At 43.7% G+C, this 23,731-nt stretch overlaps 1 protein-coding gene across 1 annotated transcript; it reads right to left on the bottom strand.

Annotated features, from left to right (window-relative positions):
- Positions 1-15,088: 15,088 nt before the first annotated feature.
- On the bottom strand, positions 15,089-23,621 carry zdhhc18b (zinc finger DHHC-type palmitoyltransferase 18b). Its single transcript, XM_035633937.2, has 9 exons — positions 22,887-23,621; positions 21,977-22,137; positions 19,957-20,106; positions 19,668-19,805; positions 19,243-19,294; positions 19,021-19,123; positions 18,532-18,641; positions 17,872-17,974; positions 15,089-15,767 (listed from the first exon to the last, which is right to left on the bottom strand). Exons 1-9 carry the CDS (start codon positions 23,159-23,161, stop codon positions 15,441-15,443), a joined length of 1,419 nt encoding a protein of 472 aa, XP_035489830.2. The 5' UTR covers positions 23,162-23,621; the 3' UTR covers positions 15,089-15,440.
- Positions 23,622-23,731: the final 110 nt, after the last annotated feature.

The raw sequence follows: 23,731 nt of genomic DNA, 5'->3' as shown, positions 1-23,731 counted from the left end.
GCTAGTTAGATACAAACTTGATAGACAGTAGCCTAATAGTGTAGTACTCTGATACCTTTATTTTTCACAGAGTGCAAGGTACAGGCCTTAGTGACAGGCCGGCATGTAGAAAACAAGGTATTAAGACTGCTGTTTAAAAAAGCACTTGATTTGGAAACATAACCAGACAAACCAGACATTGGAAAAAGTGACAACCCTATTGCAGATCCTCCACCTTGACCACAAAACCTCACTGTATAATACATTTTGTCCTTCTTTTTAATGTCAGCTGTCTCCTGTGTTTTATCCTGACTCCTGTACACATTGTCCTTCTATTGAGAGAGATTAGATTGTTTTTTGTGAGAATGTATTTGATTTTTTTAGCCTGTTGTCAGTTTTCCAAAATTTCTACCATGAATATATATGTGGTTACTTTTAGTACCCCCTACTTTTCTCCTTCTCTTCTTTAATTTGTGTATTTAGAACCACTCTCTCCTATGGGATTGTGAACACTGGGAAATCCAACACTTTTCTTTCACAGTTGCCTTATTTTGACTTGAATGGAGTCAAAAATGGATAAGGACAGCCCTTTGAATATATTTCCCCACAACACGGCTCATTGGCAGAATTGCAAGTCCTTTATTTTTGGCCTCTTATTTTCTGGTTCTTGGTTGGATTTGCACGGCAGGCCCGACCATAGTTCAGGTCAATTTGTAGCCTCCACGGCCAACTACCTTCCCAACAGCTCTTGTTTAAAAGCCTGTCTTTTATTTTTCCTTTAAACCATTTTCATTATTATATTATGTATTCTTATAACACAACATGTAACACAATTGTGACACCAGAATTAGATACAAGTTTCAAAATAAGTTATATGCTGCGTGAGTTTTTGGATAAAAGGTATGTGCAGCTGTATTGCATTTTTGTTGGACATTATTGTCCGTGGCTCTACGATAATTCCAGACGCTTTTCAGCTGTTTATTCCCACAATAACATCCTGTACCTCTTTTAATCTAATTAAGTTTAATCATGTAAATATTTTTGCTCTTTGCTAATCAAGCGCATGTCATTGTGAGAGAATTTGTGACCTAATGCATCTTTAAATACCTTTACTAGTGTTGTATATTAAAGTTATGTCCGTCACGTTGGGGTAAAGAGACAGGACCCATAATGCAGGAATAGGGGGGAAAAGTATTTAATAAAAGGTAACATAAAAAACTGACCTCCAGTCCTCTACTGGGAAAAATAAAGAAAATCCAAAACTTCAACAATGGAACGTGGACAACAAGTACTGATGAGAAATATGGCATGGCTACACAAAGATACGTGGGAATAAACAGAGCTACTAAGAACGAAAAGTGACAGAAAACCAGACACAGGAGAGCACAGGGAATGAATTCACGTAATAAAACAGGGAATACAAAAATCAAAATGTACAAAACACAGGGAAGTGTCTTCACATAAACCAAGACAAACAGGGAAGGGCAAATCACAGAAATCATATGCAAAGTTCACATCTTTCCCAAAGGTCCAAAAGTGTCTTGGTCCTAGCGGACCATGACAACGTCTCACAAGTGGTTGACCTTAGAGATCTTAAGGCCTCTACAGAAATGTTTTAGGTCAGGATGTTTTATGTTTCGTGTTAGGAGTTTCCTCTTTAATTGTACTTTCAAGCTTTTTGGTCTGGCAAGCTGCATGTGAGCTGTATACAACAGTCTTATCTGTCGACAGATCTGTCGCCATGAACTCATATACTCAAGTGGGCCTCATTATCAGCTCAACTACTTCATTCATCAACGTGAAGCCCAATCAGCAGTTCGGCCATTTTTCATCAATCACCTAAATACAAGTTGTTGTTTTTTCTTAGTCATTGTAAAAATATTTTAACATTAGACTTTTAGTGTGGTTGGTGGAGTAAACAGCTGAGACACGTACTGAGTTGGTGCTGTTGTTGAGAGCCAACACGTGCCACTGCAGGTGGGTGTAATGAAGACATATCAGTCACCTGACAATGAGGATTACAATTGGAAACCCCACCCTCCTTTTTTATATTGTCTTGAAGTGACACTAACTATGTGCACAGTTTAGTTTCATGAGCCCTTTGACTGGAAGAACTAAGTAAACATGATTTGGAAGAGTTTCAGCTGGCAGGACACCCTTTTCTGTGATTCTAACCTGTTCTCAGGCCCAGATTAACACCCCAGGATGACTACACTTGAAGTGCCCCCCTCCTCTGACTTTATACGTAAAAGTTAAATTTACAATGGCATGAACACCATAGATTTACAAGAACATATAGCTAAAGTACATGCTACAGGACAAAAAAAATGAAGACCCAACCAAAACATGACAAATGCCATATACAAGCCCTCACACTGATGCTCAAATCTCAATGCACTCACATACATGCCACGTCACACATCAAAATATATATATATATTATTTGCGCCTGAATTGCAAAGAATTGCAATCATTTTTTAATTTTTTGTACTTTTTTTGCATCTCTTCCAGTGAATAATACATACATTATATTCTCCCACTACAATCCTCCTTTCTTTAAAACAGTTTGCTCCATCTGTCAAGTCTAAGAATACACAGATCTATACAGAACAGAATTAGGTTCAAACAAACAATATTTACTGACGACCAAGCATCTCCTCTACTGACAAATTTAAGCATAGCAACTGTAAATTATAGAAAACAATAATTAGACGCACGTCAATAACATCCACGTCGTGTATTGACGTAGTATAGTCTAAGTCGAGTCGGATTCCCTAAGCAGCGCTTAGAATCCTCCTTTACACCTTTCCTCCGACGCTTTTCAGCTGTATATTCCCACAATAACATCCTGTACCTTTTTTAATCTAATTAAGTTTAATCATGTTAATATTTTTGCTCTTTGCTAATCAAGCACGTGTCATTGTCAGAGAATTTGTGACCTAATGCATCTTTAAATACCTTTACTAGTGTTGTATATTAAAGTTATGTCCGTCACGTTGGGGTAAAGAGACAGGACCCAAACTGCAGGTATGGGGGGGAAAAGTATTTAATAAAAAGGTAACAAAAAAAACTGACCTCCAGTCCTCTACTGGGAAAAATAAAGAAAATCCCAAACTTCAACAATGGAACGTGGACAACAAGTACTGATGAGAAATATGGCATGGTTACACAAAGATAGAGCTACACAGAACTATACGGAAATGAACAGACGAGCCAACCAGGACAAAGGGAGGCACAAAGACTATAAACACACAAGAGGGCACAGGTAACGCTACACAGGTGAGACGCATTGGGAACAGGTGGAGACGATCACAGGGAATCACCAGAGACGAAAAGTGACAGAAAACCAGACACAGGAGAGCACAGGGAATGAATTCACGTAATAAGACAGGGAATACAAACCTCAAGATGAACAAAACACAGGGAAGTGTCTTCACATAAACCAAGACACACAGGGAAGGGCAAATCACAGAAATCATATGCAAAATTCACGTCTTTCCCAAAGGTCCAAAAGTGTCTTGGTCCTAGCGGACCATGACAACGTCTCACAAGTGGTTGACCTTAGAGATCTTAAGGCCTCTACAGAAATGTTTTAGGTCAGGATATTTTATGTTTCGTGTTAGGAGTTTCCTCTTTAATTGTACTTTCAAGCTTTTTGGTCTGGCAAGCTGCATGTGAGCTGTATAAAACAGTCTTATCTGTCGACAGATCTGTCGCCATGAACTCATATACTCAAGTGGGCCTCATTATCAGCTCAACTACTTCATTCATCAACGTGAAGCCCAATCAGCAGTTGGGCCATTTTTCATCAATCACCTAAATACAAGTTGTTGTTTTTTCTTAGTCGTTTTAGATTACCATTCCGACCATTTCCTGTTTTAATTTGTAGATTCTCTGTTCTCCCATGTGTTGTCTTGTTTTACTTCCTGTCTTATATTTTCCTGCCTGTGTGATTACCTGTCTGCGCCCTAATGTGTTGCCCCTGTGTCTCATTGTCTTGTGTTCTGTCTTCCCCTTACCCCAGTGTGAGATCGTCTGCTTCCCTTGTCAAGCGTTTCTCCCCTGTGTTCTGTTATCCTGAGTTCCTGTCTTCCCTTGGATTTTGACCATTGCCTTTTTTCCCGGATTTCCCTTTTGCCTGCTGCTTACTGGAGCCTTGCTTTAATAGCTTGCTAATAAATCATTGTATTTTACATACCTGAGCTGTGCATTTGTGGGTCCATTCTCTGTGTGTGTGACAGTACGATCTCGCCACAAACATGGACTCCGGCGACCCGAGTATGGTACAGAACGCGCTGCGATCTCAAGGACAGAAGCTTCACCAGTTAGAGGAAGTGCTGTCCACCATTCAGCTGGAGATGAGAGGTATGGCGGAGCGTCAGCTGGGACATACTGCTGGGAGACAAGTGTCTCTCCTGACTACACAGTTTCAAGCCATCCAGTCTTCTGCTGCGCCACCTGTCTCAAAGCTCCACAGTTCCGGTTTCATCTGCTGGTCTCACGGTCGGGGATGGTTCTGCTGCTGTTCTGGTCCAGTCGCCTGTCAGTTCCACTGCTTTTCCTCATCTGTCTCGGCCTGAACGTGGATTACATTTTGAGCCCCAGTCTGTCCATTATCCCACTGATCGGGCTAAGATTGCTTACCTGATTTCACACCTGTCTGGTCGAGCAGAGGCATGGGCCACAGCGGAGTGGGAAAGAAATTCGCCTCTGTGTGACTCGTTTGCTCGCTTCACCCAAGCTTATTCACAGATTTTTCAACATGTCACTCCGGGCAGAGAAGCGGCTCGGGCTCTGGTGAGCCTTCGTAAGGGCAGACGAAGAGCGGCAGAGAGCGGGTGGAATCAGGCTGCTCGTCTGGATGCCTTCCTGTATGGCCTTTCGAGTGCGCTGAAGGATCAGCTGGCGGCATTGGATCTTCCAGGGGACCTCAACGCTCTCATCGCCCTAGCCAACAAAATTGACAAGCGGCTCTTCGAACGGGAGAGAGAGAGATTTGACTCCAAGGGTTCCCCTTGTGCCAGGACCCGCTTCCAGTCCAGATCCGAAGGGAGTTCTGGAGATAGTGTGTCGACTCTGGCGAAGGTGACTGTGGTTCCTGCTTCTCATTCTGTGGATTCGGAGGAGAGGATTCCTGCTCCTCTTTCTGTGGACCCGGAGGTTTCCGAGAGGAGGGATTTTCCGGATTTATCTTCTGTTCCTTCCTGCTATATGGATTTAAAGGAGCTGTTTAACAAAGCTAGGGCTACTGCTCTACCTCCTCACAGACCATACGACTGCGCCATTGACTTGCTGCCTGGCTCTTCACCGCCTAAGGGGCGGCTGTACTCTCTCTCTTCCCCGGAGACCCAGTCCATGAAGGAGTACATCGATTCGGCTCTGGAGGCGGGGATCATCCGACCCTCTTCCTCACCGGCTGGTGCTGGTTTCTTCTTCGTGGGGAAGAGGGATAAGTCGTTACGGCCGTGTATTGATTATCGTGGACTCAACAATATCACGGTGAAGAACAGGTACCCACGCCCATTGATTTCCTCTGCTTTTGAACTATTGCAGGGGGCTACTATCTTTACCAAACTTCAATCCCCTTCCTGTGCCCTCTCGACCCCGGTCGGATATATCTCTGGATTTCGTCACAGGTTTGCCTTCGTCTGAAGGGAACACTACCATTCTGACCATTGTGGACAGGTTTTCTAAGATGGTTCACTTTGTTCCTTTACCCAAACTACCTTCCGCCAAAGAGTTGGCGGAGGTGATGCTTCATCATGTGTTCAGGTTGCACGGACTTCCCAGGGAAGTGGTGTCTGATCGGGGGCCCCAATTCATCTCTCGGTTCTGGAAGGCATTCTGCAAACTTCTCGGTGCCACTGTGAGCCTGTCTTCGGGTTACCATCCTCAAACCAATGGTCGGTTGAGTGGCTCAACCAGGAGTTGGAGGTGGGTCTTCGCTGTCTGTCCTCCAGGAATCCTGCTAGTTGGAGCAAGCAGCTGATTTGGGTGGAATACGCCAATGATACTCTGCCCTGCTCCTCCACCGGCCTCACTCCCTTCCAGTGTGATCTGGAACGGGAGGTGGGAGTTCCCTCCGCCCAGGCATTAGTTTGCCGTTGTCGGCGGACATGGATCAGGGAGCGTCAAGTTCTGCTACATAAATCTTCAGTGTACAAGAAGTCTGCAGATCATCGGAGGTCCAAGGCTCCTACTTATAAGGAGGGACAAAGAGTTTGGCTGTCTACCCGGGATCTTTCCCTCCGCATTGAGAGCCGTAAGTTGGCCCCCCGTTTTGTTGGTCCATTCCCTGTATAAAAAGTTATTAATCCTGTTGCTGTGAGACTGAGACTTCCTAGGACCATGAGAGTGCACCCCACCTTCCACGTGAGCCGTGTTAAGCCGGTGCAAGAGAGTCGGTTGGTGCCCGAGAGACCCGCTCACCCTCCTCCACGCATTATCGATGGAGGCCCTGTCTATACTGTAAAGAGACTTCTCGCTGTCAGAAGACAAAGAAGAGGCCATCAGTACCTTGTGGACTGGGAGGGGTACGGACCCGAAGAGAGATCCTGGGTGTCGGCCAGTAATATTCTGGATCCAGAACTTATTAGTGAGCTCCACGAGCTACACCCGGAAGATCCTGGGCCGTCACGTCATGTCTCGTTCCTGTGTCAAATTTCTGTTTTTAGATCATTTCATGTTTTCTGTTAGCTTTTCCATTTCCTGTTTTATTTTGTAGATTCTCTGTTCTCCCATGTGTTGTCTTGTTTTACTTCCTGTCTTATATTTTCCTGCCTGTTTGATTACCTGTCTCCGCCCTAATGTCTTGCCCCTGTGTCTCATTGTCTTGTGTATTTAAGTTCTGTCTTCCCCTTACCCCAGTGCCAGATCGTCTGCTTCCCTGTGTTCAGCCTTCAAGCATTTTCCCTGTATCCTGTTATCCTGAGTTCCTGTCTTCCCTTGGATTTTGACCATTGCCTGTTTTCCTGGATTTCCCTTTTGCCTGCTGCTTACTGGACACCGTTGCCTTGCTTCATTAGCTTGCTAATAAATCATTGTATTTTACGTGACTTGTGCATTTGTGGGTCCATTCTCTGTGTGCGTGAAAATTCGATCTTACCCCATTTCTCCTTCTTTGCCTGTTGCTGATGGGCTGGATTGGTGTTGTGTGGCTGAGTCAACGCCGCATTGTTTGGTTCCCACCTACGGAACAAGGGCTGTGAAGCAACACCGGATTATATTTCACCGCACACAAAGGATGACAGCTAGTAAACCGTAAGGAGATATTCACTGTATTTGACAGAATGTGTACGAGGTTAGAATCAAGTCAAAGGTGCTGCGTTTGATTTCTCACTTCTGGAAAGAAAGCACCATTCAACCTGCACATTCACACTCCCCATGCGTTCAGCGGTTTCATGCTGGCGGACCCCACACAGCGTTACAGGCTGAACAGTTGGCGGTGAGCAGGGTGAGGCAATGCCAGCCCACACTGTAAAAGTGGCCACAGTTTATACTAATTGTGCCATGAAAAACCTGACACAGTGATTCTGTCACATGGTAAGGGAGGAGGCAGGAGATTGAACACAGGAGAAAAAGGAAAGAAAGGTTACCCAGTAGCAACAGGACTGGAAAATTAAAATAGAAATAAAGCATTTGGGGTTTTTATGTTGTTTTTATATGTGGGGGGTTTTGGATCCCAAGTATTCTTTTGCAATGTCACACAATCTTCCACCATCCACTTTCCTGCTTCGGTCCAGGCAACACATGGCCTCCAGGTGCTCCATCACAGTTTCCCTCTGCATCTGTCAGACAGCCTGCCCCTGGGTATCAGCCAATGCACACAAAATGACACCAAGACAAATCACTTTGCTGCTCTGGGATTCACCCATTGACGAGACATACTGTAAGAGATTATGTAATGAGTCCGCAGTGGATTTATGAAGTTGCAGATACGCACGAATCTGCTCAATTCAATGTCCAACATCTGCGCTGTCGCTTTGGACGTGACAAATCAACCATTTCCTTCTGTGGAAGACGGCGCTGACTGGAGGAATCTTGAACAACAGGTTCAATCCAATGAACCTGTTGAATCACAAAAAGTGCTTTTATGTTTGAATGAAATAATATATTATACTATTATATAAAGCTGATGAAAGAGGGGGTAGAACTGGCTCTGTTGGGATTTGGTCAGATACACAAATAAAGTAACCAAGAGAAAAGCAGTGACTGGATACTGACTTTGATGATTTCAGGATTTCATCTGTGTTACGCCGCAGTCAGACATTATCAGCCTAATTATGGGGCATCAGGTGGATTCGGAAGCAATGAACGGACGCGACAATCAATCATTTTGTCGAGGAAGACTAGTGTGTTTGAATTTTATTTTTTTTACCTTCCACAATGGGTTTTGTGACCTCTGTGATGTTGACCAATATAAGCACATGCTGATAGTGTTCTGAAGAGATAAAGCCAAGTACAAATGTGAAGTTTATCATACCCAAACTCAATGCAGACTGAACAGTGTTCGAGTGCTGCTTGAATGCAGGTGGTCAGAATTCCTGGCTGAAGTCGCAGAAGTTGCAGAGGGGTAAAGGGCCTCATTGAATGTGTGACATGCGTCGCAGCATTGTGTGGGAAATGTCCACCCCGGTGTCATGTTTCCATCACTATCAATGGAAATACCTGAACGGACCGATTGCACCCTTTCCCTCTAATGACAAAAGCTAGTTCTTTTGGGTGTAACTGTTTTTTGTTTTTTTTCAATGAATGGGGCTGACATGGGACAATGCGACATACGGAGCCAAATAAATGGTCCATACCTCAGAAGGTTGCTCAGCAAGTTAAGGAACATGAGAGTTGCCAAAAACAAGACAAACCTACTTTGAAGTAGTTTTGGTTGTGGATTTTGTATCAAGCCAAATCTAGGCATGTATTGAAGGAAGGGAAACACTGGGGTCAGAGGGGTCACAAATGGGCAAGATTGGACAATACAACAACACTTGCACAATGCAAAAACACTAATGCTTAAAGAAATATCATGGTCTTTGTTTCATTTTGAAAATGCCGATAGTGGCCTGAAGCGTGAGAGATGAGTAAGAGTCTCCAGCGTCAGTCTTGTGCTTTGTGCGCCCAAGAATTCACCCCAACCTCCTCCCTACGACCTTTCTCTGCAGCGTAAGGATGTCACACTTAGCAAAGTGTAAGCAAATATCCTCCACAAGAATTAAAAAGCAAATTGGTTGCACATGAATGTAATTTGGGAGACAGTGTTGGACGTCCGCAGAGAAATATACCAGATGAGACTGATCCCATATGAGAAAATTACTGTGGATAAGTTTGGCCCTTTCGCCACGGGTGGCAGGACAGCTGGAGAGCAGCAGCAGCAGCAGCAAGTTGGAAAACGAGGAAACACCACAAACGCGGATTCTGAATTTTCACATAGTGAAAAATGTTTTCAAGGCTGGAGTCATCTTGGAGTCAAAAGCTGGTCAACCAGTCCAGAGCCGATGTCCACAACCCTCAAGAACACAACACCCATAGCAGAATTGCTGATCTTCAGAGTTTTCAGATCTAGAGATACAACATGACAACAGGAGTCCACTCATCCTTGTTGTTCCACTTATCCAGTTCAGGATCACGGTAGCAGCAGGCCAATGTGAAGATGAGAATCAAGAGGGTTCTGAATCTGCCCTAGGTCTCTTGAACCTTACAATGTGCCAAACTACCTCCACTGTGATGTTGTCTAGAGGGCGTCCTGATCAAATCATTGGACCACCCCAACTGTTCTACAGTTCTATTCCCCTTCTAGCTGTCAATCACGCTGTATCTTGGAGTCTAAACGAGTACCGGCATCTCAAGGGAAGTCCCTTTGTGCAAGAAAAAGTAACAGTATGCCAAAGAGTAAAATGCGTGCCCCCCTGAATCCGAGCACTGGTTATGGGCTTCTTCACTTTTTCCTTCATTCCACAGTATGATTTGACAAGCCAACCCAAAGTCAACTGAAGCCTTCAGTTGTCCACGTCAGTCACGTGACCCTCACCTTGCAGGTCAAAGCAATTCAATGAGTCTCCCATCAAATCAACAGCACATGCAGTGTATCCCATGTCAGTGCATCCTTGGCCGTGTCAGTGAGATGCCAATATTTTAGACTTTCGGTGATAAAGTTCACGAGGCTTTTGTCTCATGAAAAGACGCCTAGTGAAGTCTGAATATATTTTAGATTTACGTATAAATAATTTAAAATACTGACATAGGCTTTCAGCAGACAGCCTTTAAAACCTGTTAGCTGAACAGTAGCTATCAGTAATGACGACATGATGAAGCTCTGGAGACGTTCCCATTGCCGCCCTTGATCTTGACTTTGGCACTGGCTGTTGCAGGAGGCCTATATTTTCTAAATGAGAGTTGGTCAGGGCATCTGATGAGATGTTATCGGTGCCAAGAAGTGAATGCATAGTAAAGGGTGATGAAAAGTTTTAACCTGAAGCCCAAGGCGCAGACAAAGACCCCACTCATTAAGCAGAGCTAAGGGGATCTCCCTGGCAACAGTGCTGTGTTGTCCGTGACACAGCTACGCACGGCAGACAAGGAAGGGGAGATCAGCTATGTTAAGCAGCAGCTCTCCATAAACATTTATTTGTTCTTCCTTGGAACTCATTAAACATGGCAGACTCTTTCGGCCCGGGGCAACCTAATTTGTCTTGATATTCCTCGGAGGGCGCGTAGAGAGGGGAGCCCCGCTTCCCTCGTAATCTTTGCAGATGTAAGGCGGGACAGGTAAACTACCAGCTGGACAGCTGGGGGAAACTTGTCAACATATTATTCCGCTGATGTGCAGTCTTTCATACATTAGTTCCACGTATTTCTAGGTCCGTGGCTTTCTTCACATGATGATAATCTCACATTTTAGCAAAGGCTGTTGAGACAAACAAAATATCTTAATATATGACATCATGTGAGGTCAGTGTTTTAAGCTTGATAGGGATACATCATGTAAGCCTAAATAGACATGTTACTATAAGCCGTTGACCAACATGAGAATGTAATGATTAAAATGCATGTATCACATGTTGCATTTGATATTTGTGACTAGATTATCAGATAGATTTAGACGCAGTCAGTATAGTTAGGGGTCAGAGGTGATGTATTTATTCATTTTCAGGTACAAAGCCCACATCTGTAGTCCCTTAACCAGCTCAAATCAGCCATTAGAAGTATATGATGTGCATTGACCTTATTATTTAAAGATGATATTGAATAATAAATAAATAAAATAAAAGCAGAACATGCTGCCTTTTTGAACATCTGGCAAACATGCAGAATATGTTTCTCCTGGACATGTGTTTGTAATGCAGGCCATGCCAAATATTCACTCCACCAAGTACTGAGAAAAATACAGATATCTGACGCTAAAGAAGATAAAAAGTTGCATGTTCATTTCCATCCGGTCACTTACTCTGTCTGTCTGTTGTCCGGGCAGGTACAGTAGCATACAGAGCGATTTCACTGAAAACAGCTGCCTGCTGTGGCTGGAAACGAGACTGATGGAGCAGCATCGAGCCCAGACAGTGAAGTTGGGGTCCTGCAAACCAAGCGTTAAGGAGATGCAAAGGAAACGTGCCTAACAACATCAATATACTTTTCCCAAATGTTTCTGTCAGGAACAGCTGAAGAGCTGAAGCAGTTTTACATCCACCACAGTGATGGTGGTGATGGGGACAAAGTGTTTTTCCCACAGAACATGTCGTGCACGTCAGACGCAGCCTCCAACCTTCCAACCTTTACCAACGACAAGCATCGGGCAAACCGAAGGCCTGACAGACCAGCTGTCTGGGGATTCATCACTCCGTCTATGGAAAACGGCGATGCAGAGTGTGACCATGATACTGGGTGTCCTATAAATGAACTGAGGGAGTGCGATTCCTTCGGTCCAACTTAACTGGCTCCTGGAGAAGTTCCAATGATGTCTCTCTGGAAGCAATCTGATGAAACTGAATGGAACAACACATCATTTTTCTTTTTTGGCATTTTGAAGCCTTGTTTTGATTGCATAATCCTCAACAAGTACTGATTTGCATATTTGTCTTCACAGCGAGAATGTGGAACGGCAAGACGACATTCACGCTGGGTGAAGAAGCCTTTTACAGGTTAAGGGAATGTATGAGCGTGACACACTGGAAAAACCTGTGACTTCAAAAACACCTTGAGATACGACGGCTGAACCTACAGGTGACGTGTTATCGTAACATAATTATACCAGTAAGTGTTCATGCCACAAACACTCCTGAACTTACTTAGCTGCATATGGTGTCACTTTCAGAGAGAAAAAAAAAGAGTCCATGTTCTTTTTTCTTTCTTTTCGACCTGTTTCAGCAGTTCTTTTGAACACAGAGTAGCCCCCCCCCCCCCCCAAATCATATATTTATTACCCAGATAGCATTTAAACTGATGATAGTTTTTCGGGTTTCTCTTGTGTTGCCATGGAGTCCAAATACGTATGTGATCAAAGCGCACTTATGCAGTCCTGATGAAGCAAATTAGCTGAATTTTTAAACTCAACCTAATGTTTTATTTACTAATACTTTTTTTACTTTTTCGAGATGGTGTACAAACTGAAATATGTATTTTTTAAATTTTGATCATGAACCGAGTTTTAAGGGCCTTTTCACTCTGGGATCGCCGATGTCGTTGACAAGGGGCAGAACACAATTCACTGGCTGTCAGTCTTGAGTTTCACAGCCAGGTGAGGAATTCAGTCGTCTCTGTAGCTTCAGGACCAACACTGCCGGCCACTGAAACCTGTCTGCTCCCTGGTCCAGTTCGACGTTGCGTTGTCCCACGGACTCACACTGTCTGAGTAACCAAGTGGGCTCAAAATGCCTGAATTCTCAAATGAGGAGGAAGAAGATAAAGAAAACCAAAGAGATTCAGACAGAAAAGACGGTGATAATAAAACGCTTGAGACCAAATGGAGGTGTAGAGTATGAAGTGCTCTGGTTTGACTGGGTTTGGATTGTCTCGACTGCGGCTGCGTGTTTACAGCTCATCGCTGCCATCTAGTGGTCGTTTGCAGCACTTCAGAGGATTTTTTTTTTTTTAAAAGACAGGTTTATTTTTCCTTTATTCTGACAGTAGCATTGGCTTGAATAACCAGTTTTGTACAAATACAGTGGGACTGCATAATGCGGGCCAGTGATGTTGATGCATTGCTTGTATTCGCTCTCACTGATATCCAGAAGATGCTCGGGGATGGACACATGAAACGGTGCTTCTAAGCTCAGTATTAACACTCATCATGTGAAATACGGACAATTGCATTTTTGTGCAGCTATTGGCATCAGGTTACAATGTCGGTCAACGCGATATTATGTCACGCGGAACTTGCATATTGAACAACTTAACCTCCTACAGCTTTCCACATACTGTACATCTTCTAAATTTGTCCAAGCGCACAAAGTGGAAACTGCTTCAAAAGGAGGAGAGTACAGGTATTGCTGTTGCCGAGACAAAGTGTGAGCAGGAAGTGCATATTTGGAAGTGAGCCTTGAATTACTGTGTGGTATATAATGATAACACAAGCAGGAATGCTTCTGCTCAGGTACACGACTGTACAATCTCCTGGCCCTCGAGGCGGTGGAGGTCCTCTGAGGTGAGTGATGTGATGCTTGAACGGATTTGACTTAGCAAAAATTACCACACAAAAATACCTCTCTAGTCAATATCATGCAGTTGCATTCATCCATTCATTTCTTTTTCTTTTTCTTTTTCCACAGCTAAAACATCAGAACACCAGCAACAACTGATACGCACTGAATCCAACGTGCAAATCTAAAGGAAAAACTCACACAAAAATCAAATGATCATTGTTATTATAGTATTGTTGTTAAATAATGTGAATTATATGCTTGACCTTAACGGTCACCAAATCTCAAACCAGCCTATTTGAGTTTTTGGAGCAGTATGCAGACAGTACTTGTACCGGACAGCACTCCGCACCCAGGGCCGGGGTCATCTACTACAGGGCCAGGGGGCAAAAAATAGTGAGGTCCACCCCAGTCCCCTTACTGTCTTTGCTTTTTGCAACACAGTATCACGGATCTTGACAAAAGATGAAATAATAAAGATATTAATGACAGTCACTCAAGATTAACAATTTGCAATCCTGAAAATTTGAGGCCCAGTTGTTAGCCTGGTCTGTCTTTTGAAAGAATGGCGTTGAACCCTGCAGTCGAGTTCCAGAGTTTGTGAAACTATGACGAGGAGCACTGAAGGTGTTCTTATAAAAAAATCATGTAGGTTTTTCCTTTAATTTGTCACCCATCTGTACATCGATAGGAGTTTGATTTCGAACACAGGAGCTGTCAGGTACGAAAAATGATAAAGAAACTGTCCGCAGGTCCTTGAAAAAAGCTCCACGGCTGCTTTCCAAATCCCATCACTTGTTCCACTGTTCACTGCCTCGCCATGACATCATCAGTATAAATTGTCTCTCTGCTTTTTCAGTTTGAGGAAGAGAGTGGCTGAATTTCACACCATAAACTGAGCTGCACATGTGAATTACATATTTGGGGACAGACTTTCCCTTTATGAGCTGCTGCCTTTACAAACACAGATTCTGAGCTTTGACTTAAGCTTAATCTGCCCCATACACAAATTTAGTGGATCTAACATGCTGGTAAAATTCATGTTTTAGGTGAATATCATTGAAAGACATATGGCTCAGTGGAAGATGTTGTTGACGTGCGTCTGTCGTGGTGAAACTACACATTTCCGAAGATGGACTACAAAAAAACCGCAGCGGCTCCATCAGCATGTTTCAGTGTGTTTTACCACCGTGTGACATCACATGTTATAATTCATATGTAACAGTAACTTATATGATGACGTGCGACTCTTCTGGGTCATATTCATACTCTTCTACTTCAGATTGAATCGTTTACGTTCGTGCATGGTGCATCACGTTAAATATCGCTGCTGCAATGAATTGTGGGGTGTCTATATGCGCTTTCCTTTCGCATAGGAAAGTCCAGTGTACCCGATGCTAAAGGAGATAGGAAAAGAAGCATTCAAGCACCTTTCCTATGCATTTAGAGAATCCGAACAGCTCTTATCATGGCTGCTGATCAAATACTTTCGGGATCACGTCAAGATTTAGGAAACTTCCTAAGCCAATTTGACAATTCGACCGTACCCATGTTATCTTTTAATGTGTTTTCCATCCTAAACCAGAGGCTAATTTTTGTATCATTTACGGTCAAGTAATCCTCGTTCCATTCTCCTCTAATGTCGCTATTTCCTGTAAATTCATCACACATAAATAACATGTCTTTGTGATTGTCATCCCCAAACTCAATGGCCAAACCCAAGACTTTAAATAAAAACCAAAAATTTAACTCATACTTGTACCTCACTGTTGTACAGCATGCAAGCTTCGAGCAATGTGTTTTGACTCGAGAAAGTCGTCGTTATAAGGTCAGTCACTGCGAAGGGGCGAAGCTGGCAGCATCCGGAGAAGTGGGGGAGACAGGGACGTCGAAGGCAGGGTTGGGAACATGCAAAGCCGCTCTTTTACTCTTCTTCCAGCGAGTCTTGGTGTGATGTGAAGGAGAGCCATCGCCTTGAGGGCTGGCGGCGCGGCGGGCCCCGCAGCTCATGGAGAGCTCTGGCGAGGGGTCAGAGTTCACCGCAGGGCTGTTGTTGTCTGGGCAGGTATGAGCTGTCTGAGGCTTCCCCTGAGGGCACGAGGTGGACAGGAGCGGAGGGAGAGAGGCTGACTCCAGCAGACCTTTAGTTCCCTGTGTGCACTGGGGAGGAACAAGAAAGCGGGGTGGGTGGGGAGAAGAGATGTGCAATGGTGAGACGAGCCAAGGAAGTTAACAGGACGAACAACAGGGTATTAAATCACGTCGGTGAATACAGCAACGACTGTGCAAGCTGAATAAAAGACAAGCCGGGAGTGCGAGCAGGCCACACGAGTGATCAAAGGCAGCACTGTTTCATGCCATAGATTTGCATATAGATGCACATTAGACATCAGGGATCATATTTAATAAGAATGGGCAAATTAAGATAAAGCAACGGTGATCTATTACGTTGTCCTGATAGATTATCATCAATTAAATGGCTAATTTCTTTATCGGGAATGAACTTCCTCCTAAAGATAATGTGTTTATTGTCCTTTTTTAATGTGGCAAAGTAAATCTAACCTATGTATAAGAATTTTATTTACGCATTTGTTTAAAATGTGTTTGGCATTTAAATTTGGAGTAAAAACCAAATCTTGGCAAATCTGTGCGTTTTAAAGATTATACTGACAGCGTACACTGCGATTGTCTAAGCCGTAACTGCAACCCTGTGAAGACGTTTTACACAGTACACCCTTAGACATAAAGCAAAGCATGAGGACAGAAGCCAGCCAAGAGGACGTGACAGCAGTGGGCACAGAGACGCTGCACTCGCTTTCCCTCTCTCTATACAGGCTTACCGAGCTCAATCAAGTCTTGCTTTTCCTGCACTATTTGTGGCTTATCAGCCAGTACAGTCCAGGCATTTCTCCTATAGTGTTGGTGGCAGGACAAATAGAGGCAGACAACATACAGAACAGCACGTGAGGAGCGGTGGATGGACGCACAGCAAATGTACCGACACTGGGACACTTTGTTCGGAGCTTTTCTCCCCGTGGAAAACACAGTTATACTCTAATATGGAAACTGGGAGGGTAGTACAAACGGTGCAATGAAGATGACGAACTGCATGGAAAAATATGCATGTTTTATTAAATCTTTGCATTTGTGATGCATGACAAAAATAGAAAAATGTATAAACAGATGGTGGACAACTCAAAAAAAACACAAAGAAACAGCAATAAAAGATGTTGATGGAGTTGATCAGTCACAGATAAATTGGCACTTAAAACTTTTAGATACAGATAAACAATATTGTGAACATGTGGCAGGACAAAAGGAACCGTCACGGAGTAAAAACAAGGTACTGCAGAAGACGCTTACCTCACTGCTTCAGTGTGTCAACTGAATTCAAAAGACTATTTTTACACCTTCCTCAAACCCACATCTGTCACAAAATATCTGTAGAACTACAAACACTGCAGCTTCGACTGGCATCAGCTTATTCTGTACATGCAAATAGATCCTTTGGTGCAAAAAAAATAAAAATAAATAAGAACTGCCTGTCACGTTTTCCAAACAGCAGCTCCTCTACCACTTGATTTGACAGTATTGTGGCTCACAGGTACATCTTGTAAACAAAAGTGGCTGTTCAGGCATTCTCCAACAAGAGAGCAGCTCTGTGAGGAGGAAGACAACGAGCTCAGTCTTCCTTCCTCAAAGTAGAGCACAGGAACTTAAATACTTGAGTGTAGATTGTGAAGAGGAAAGGGAACAAAACATAAAAATATATATCCATATATATTGTGAACAGTATTTGTGGTCTTATATCAAAAGGAAAGCAGCAGTTAACCTGATTTGTTTATGACTGAGCTGTTCAGCAGTGCGTTGCCCGCCTGCAGCAGGTGTCTGAATTCATCAGGCTGACAAGGTTAACAGCGACTCTCACCCACCTCGCTCCCGAGGGTGATGGGTGAGATCGATGCTGCTCCCATGTCTGTCTTTACCCTGCAATCAGGAAGCTTTGGCTCAACTGATGAAAATCATAAAATCAAGTCTTGTTTCCACTGAGAGAACTTCTAAATACTGATATGTAAACCTCTGACTGCAGTGAGAATACAGCATTTGTAGGGATTAACCGATGCACCGCAGTCAACAGCAGGCAGCACAGCAGGCAACAAGGCGTCTGTCAGGCAGAGGAAGAGTCGTGGTGGGAGTTTGGGAGTGCAGGCACAGGAGAGGGGGCTTCCTGCGTGCCATTAACAAGCTGGGAAGATCCTCCTACCACATTTATCTCGCTTTTAGTGGCCACAGTTGGCACCTCGATGTCCGCGCCACTTGTCTGGGCAGATTCATCCGCGGGCAGGAAACCTCGCCTGTCGATCAAACTGGGACGGGAAAGAAACAGGGAAGGTCCAAGTCCTCTTTTAGTCTCGTGTTCGCTTAGTGATGGACACAGACAACTGTTCATTGAGTAGACTCGTAAAGGTGGTTTCAAAGGAATTCTGAACAACAGGAATAAAGGTTTTTCTCTAACCTAATTGGCAAGCACGTGCAAAGGCTAGTGAACTTTTCAAAAAAAGACAGCAATACTGGGTAACTGCGTAACTGTTGGGCCAACAAAACAAGCAGCATTTAGAGTTAAGATTAAGATCTGGGCAATTTCCAAAATAATCGGAAGATCAAATGTGTTCCTGATTTGAAACCTGGCTTCATAATCTATAGAATAAATATGACGGTGCAACATGCAAGGCAGTGTGCTTTTTTTTTCATTGAATACAGAAACATGATATTTTCATATATATCTGAGGGATCAGGAAAAATTAATATCCGTCTGTCTGGTTGAGATGTCTAAACGAAAACTGTCAGATCAACGCCAGCCTGAGGATCTAACCGTGCATGGATTCTATTATAATTCATATAGTGTGTGAGACTTGAGACTAACCTTGGTGGGAGGGGTCCACAGAGCACATAGCAACAGTTGATAAAAATGTTTTTATGACTGTATGGGTTGGTGACGTCTTCGCCGCTCTTCCCTGACCAGGAGCCTTTAATCTTGGGTAAAAAATTTAACAGTACAGACTGGTTACAACATTTTTTGAAATACTAAAGATTCATAAGATAAAATGTAACTAAAATGTGAAAATTTCAAAGGTTTCCATTTAATTATTTTCTTTTATGAATAACAGCATAAGCTTTAAAAAATAAGCTCCTGCACAATGTCAACACAAATTTATAAAGCTTCAGTAACATAAGACACAAAACCAAACAAACATTGCTTCCAGTGAGTGGAAGACAAAGTTTCATATTTTACATGATCTATTATTTGAATTTATTTGCCTCTTACAAACGTCACATTAAATGCCCTTGACCTATCTTTGTATCATGAGACACTTAAATCAAAGTAAGGGTGCAAACACAATGCATTACTCACGTCTTCGTTGGTGGTCAGGTTGGAAGCCACTAAGTATGTATGGAAGCCTGAGAGGCCCAGGATGGACCAGACTGAGAAGAAACATATCACCAGCTCTACTGCAGTGAAAGGTTGAATTAAGGAGAACGTCATTTATTTGAGTGCAGAAAAAATTACACCGACTCCCTGAACGTGTCCATTTACTCCAAAAAACCTTAAAACACGGTGGTGAGTAAAGGATATCTGCCTGGACTCTCTTGTAGAGCAAACACCAGACCCTTTCCACCTTGAGCCCCTGAAAGAGAGGAAAGAATAACAGTGAGGCGAGGCCCCACCCGTGTTTCTGAGTCTATTAAAGAGGTGAAAAAACATCTATTTCATTTTCTTGATGTGGAAGCAGTCCTACCAGAGTCAAGCTCAAATTAGTTTAATTTATTCTAACCCTTTAGAGAGCAGGACTCTGGGAATAAATAACGTTTGTAGAATAGCAGGCACCTAATACAGTCACGAAAAAAATTCCTGCTTATTTTTCTTATCAAACAATGAGGTGGTAAACCCCACCCGTCTGGCAGTCCGGAGCGAGGCAAAACAAACACCGACATTTTGGCAGGTACGTAAGTATCAGTAAAATCCAGCCTGATTTTCAACCGTGGAGAACCTGGACCTACTCAGCGCGAGGTGTGTGGTCACGCAGCCGAAGATGAACGCCGTCAGGAAGGAGAGCGACACGATGAAGGTGTAGAAGAAGCGGTAGTTGCGCTTCCCCACGCAGTTCCCCACCCAGGGGCAGTGGTGGTCGAATCGCTCTGAAGGAGAATCCACAAAAGACAATTTGATTTAGAAGAATGGTTCAACAGTTACGCTGATTTGTCTCAGAGTAAAAAGTGTGATGTTCACTTCATTTATTATTGAACGCAGGTTAATGCCATGGTGCTGGTGTTTGCATCTGCAGCTCACCCACACAGTTGTCACACAGGCTGCAGTGGGAGGTGCGCGGGGGCCGGAACATCTTGCAGGTGAAGCAGTACTTGAGCTTGACCACCTGCTGGTTGATCAGGACCTCCTTGGTGCGCGGCGGAGGCCGATAGCTAGCATTTCCCGTGTTGTCTGAGAGACAGAGGTGAGGACGAAAAATAAGACACAAGGGGGGGAACGACATTGATCACAATCACTGATCTGCTGAAGTGAGCATTATTGAGTACAGGAGATGCCAATCCTTGCTTATTTACAGTATCTGCGTGGGGAAATAACACAAGCAACTTGATGGGGCTCGGAGGGTGTATTAACGGAGTGTTTATAATGAAAGTTTGTGTAATTTTCAGGTTGTGAGAAGATGCTCATGCTAGCTTTAGCAGCAAGTGCTATTTCCCTGTCGCCCCAGCCTTTCCCAACAGCATGTGAAAATTGAACATGGTCATTAGAGCATTAAACGTACACCTTTATCTTTTTTATTTGTTGATCTCACATAATGCCCAACATAGCTCCATGCCACGTACATACTATGTAACTTCATTTTTAAGACTTGCTTTGATTTCTGTCCAGTTTAAGTTTATAATTTCAGCTGTCATAACATTCACATGGCTCAGGTGTAACACTTTATTAGGTGTACATAATTTATGATCTAACTCCAAACAATACAAGACAACAGTCCTGCCACATCATCTACATTTAAGAAGCTCTTCACGTTCAGTTTTTGGTGGCATTGTTGTCAATGTGTAGCCTGGCGTACTCAGACTAATAATCAAATGCGTATTAGTCTGGGACCTCTCGGTTCATTTTCCATTTCCAAGAGGCGTCACCAACGGACGCAGACGAATCATGTGACGTCTGTTTAGCGATGCGAAAAATGTCAACAGTAGAGCGTACAGAGAGGAGATGTCTGTGATGATGATTCCATTCCATGAGTAGGAGTTTACACACGAGGCCACCTTATAACACTGAGGTCATTACACTGAAGGAGGCCATATGGAAAAGAAAGATAATGATGGCAAGAACTTGCAACTGAGGGACAGAATCTGTCCAGAACCTCGTCGGGGGGGCAACTTATTTCTCAATCCTGGAATAGCTCGGACCAAATGGAGGAGCTTCAGGAGGCAACAAGATATCAGGCCTGCAGAAAAAATTGCCCTAATTGCTTCCAATGTGTCACAGTGAATAAGTCGTCTCCAAAAATTCTGCATAGTGAATTTTGCTGTGTCAAAGGTTTCATCATTAAAACTTGACTGGCTGCAGGATGAGTTGTTGGCGCCCCATTACAATTTGCCGTATGTTTTGATTTCAGAGCAAATGAGCCGATGTCAGCAGAACAATGCCTTAATAATCCCAGTTGTGAATTATGCTCTATGGCAAAATAGTGTGTGAAAGCTCTAATGACAATGCATAAAATAGTATGGTCATCATGTTTGACACAATTGAATGCTAGTGAGCAGACTCCAAAAAAAAGATGGTCTGAGCATAAGCAGCTTGCGTTTGGGGATCAAATTCAAGGCATGACTTTAAAGATTCTAATGAAAATATAACTATGATTAGGCCTGTAACGTTAACATCTTTTATTATTACGATAAACAACATTAACACATTTGAAGACAATTTTTTTGATACTGAATCACGTGAGCTTGGTCGATGTGTGTTGCTTTTGAGAGAAATGTTAGACTTGCATTTAGGCCTCAGACAAAACAAGCAATTTGAAGACCTGGTGCCTGTAGAAAAATATTAAGAAATCCATATCTTCTGACATTTAATAGACCAAACCAGTAATTGATTAATCATTTGACGAGAACAGACGAGAAGAATAGAAGCAGGAAGACTTTGCTGGACTGTTGCTGACGTTCATTCTCATGTCAACAAACGCGCACATGGACACAATGGCTGTTAATGAGGTCAATAAAAATTGATTGATTGATTCCACGTTCATGTATCGTGCGATGAGTCGCTACCATAATTACGATTGATGGAAATCAGCAGAGCTGGTCTTTACCAATCTGCTTCTCGATGTCTGCGGCCTCGTCCGGCGTCGCTCTGGGCAGGATGCCGGGGTCGGTGAAGCTGGTCTGCAGCAGGGTGATGACCACGAACACGAACAGGACCCCTCCGACGACCGGTATGCAGCTGGTCAGGTGTTTGACCAGGAAGGGACAGCTGTGATATTTGGGGGGGGGGGGGGGGGGGGGGGGGGCAAGGCACACGACAGAGCGAGAGGATGAATTAACGTAAGAACACACACCGACCGTGTTCAGGAGGATCGGGGGAAACGATCAACTCGTATAATAACTGAGCCGACTTCCTCTACCACCAAGGGATCTAGTTTTAATTAAGAGTCGGTGCTTTTAATCACCATGTCGGCCCCTGGAGACAGAACACCCTTTGACTGCACAGGAATAAAGAGAGAGTCATTTCCATATTCTGGCAGGATTCCTTCTTACAGTATATTTTGCATTAATAGCTACAAAAATACAGGGTCTGATAGGTCCTTTTTTGGAAAACCTTGCAAGACTACGTTCAGAAATGTTGTTTTAAATTTGAATTGGGTTTAATTTATTGAACTATTGTGTGACATAGATCATGAGGCAGTCAGTGTGATATGCTCCACAGATCGGCGTAGGTTTAATACAACACACAGATCAATTCAATGTATATATATCTATAGATATATAGATATATATATATATCTATATAGATATATAGATATATATATATATCTATATAGATATATAGATATATATATCTATATAGATATATAGATATATATATCTATATAGATAGAAATAGATATATAGAGAGAGAGAGATCTGGTTGAGCTCGTCTCACTGGGAAGTGATGGGAGGTGAGGGGTTATTGAAATGTCGTTCTCGATTTGATCATAATCCTAAACAAAACATGACACTCACTCGAACATAAAGAACAGTCCGCTCGTGACGAGGATGAGGCCCAGGGTGAGGGGCAGGACCCCGCTCTGCCGCGCCACGATGATCCGGCCCCCGCAGTAGAAGCGATTCTTTCCGGGGAAAACCTCCCACTTCCTCCTGGGTCTCTTCAACTCGTCGCTCTTGCCGCCGCCGCCGCCGTCGTCGTCCCCGCGGTGGTGCGGAGGTGTCGGGGTGGGGGTCGGGGTCGGGGTCGGGAGGGCCCGCGGGTCGATCTGCTGGTACTCGCACTTCTTCATGATTAATCGTGAAGTTGGGATCCGGACAGTCGGTGCGTGCGGCCGGCGACAGGCGACATCACAGACACACCTGTGTTCTCCGAGGCGACGACGACACGAGCTAACCCTTCACCGGGGCTACCGAGTGTAAATGACACGAAGACCCCGCGCTCGACACCGCATGTGCGTTACCTGTCATGCCTCTTCCGGTCAATAGAAATACTGGGCACAAATGCAAACAGCTGTCCATCGTTAGCTTAGCAGCTCCGCCAGCTGCGGACCGGTGGACACCGGTAACCCCGTTACCACTGCTAGCTTTCTCGTCCCATTTGAGCTAAACCTTTGCTCATATCCTTTTTCCCCGACATACACAAATTAACACAAGCAGTTCTGAAACAGTCGTTCGTGATTCATACTGAGTCCCGACACACTCGTGACCGCTACTTGTAGGAAACGTCGTCGTTAAACAAGCTGGGAAAAAATGGCTTTAAGTTGTCAAACTTAAGACAAAGACAAAGACGCGTGTCCGGTTGTTTTTCTTTCAAAATAAATGACACGTTACTACATTACATTTTAGCCACGTTGATGGCC

The sequence above is a fragment of the Scophthalmus maximus genome, chromosome 5 (assembly GCF_022379125.1).
Source record: "Scophthalmus maximus strain ysfricsl-2021 chromosome 5, ASM2237912v1, whole genome shotgun sequence".
In the NCBI taxonomy this organism is placed as follows: domain Eukaryota; kingdom Metazoa; phylum Chordata; class Actinopteri; order Pleuronectiformes; family Scophthalmidae; genus Scophthalmus; species Scophthalmus maximus.
This window is presented reverse-complemented; position numbering and strand designations above follow the sequence as displayed.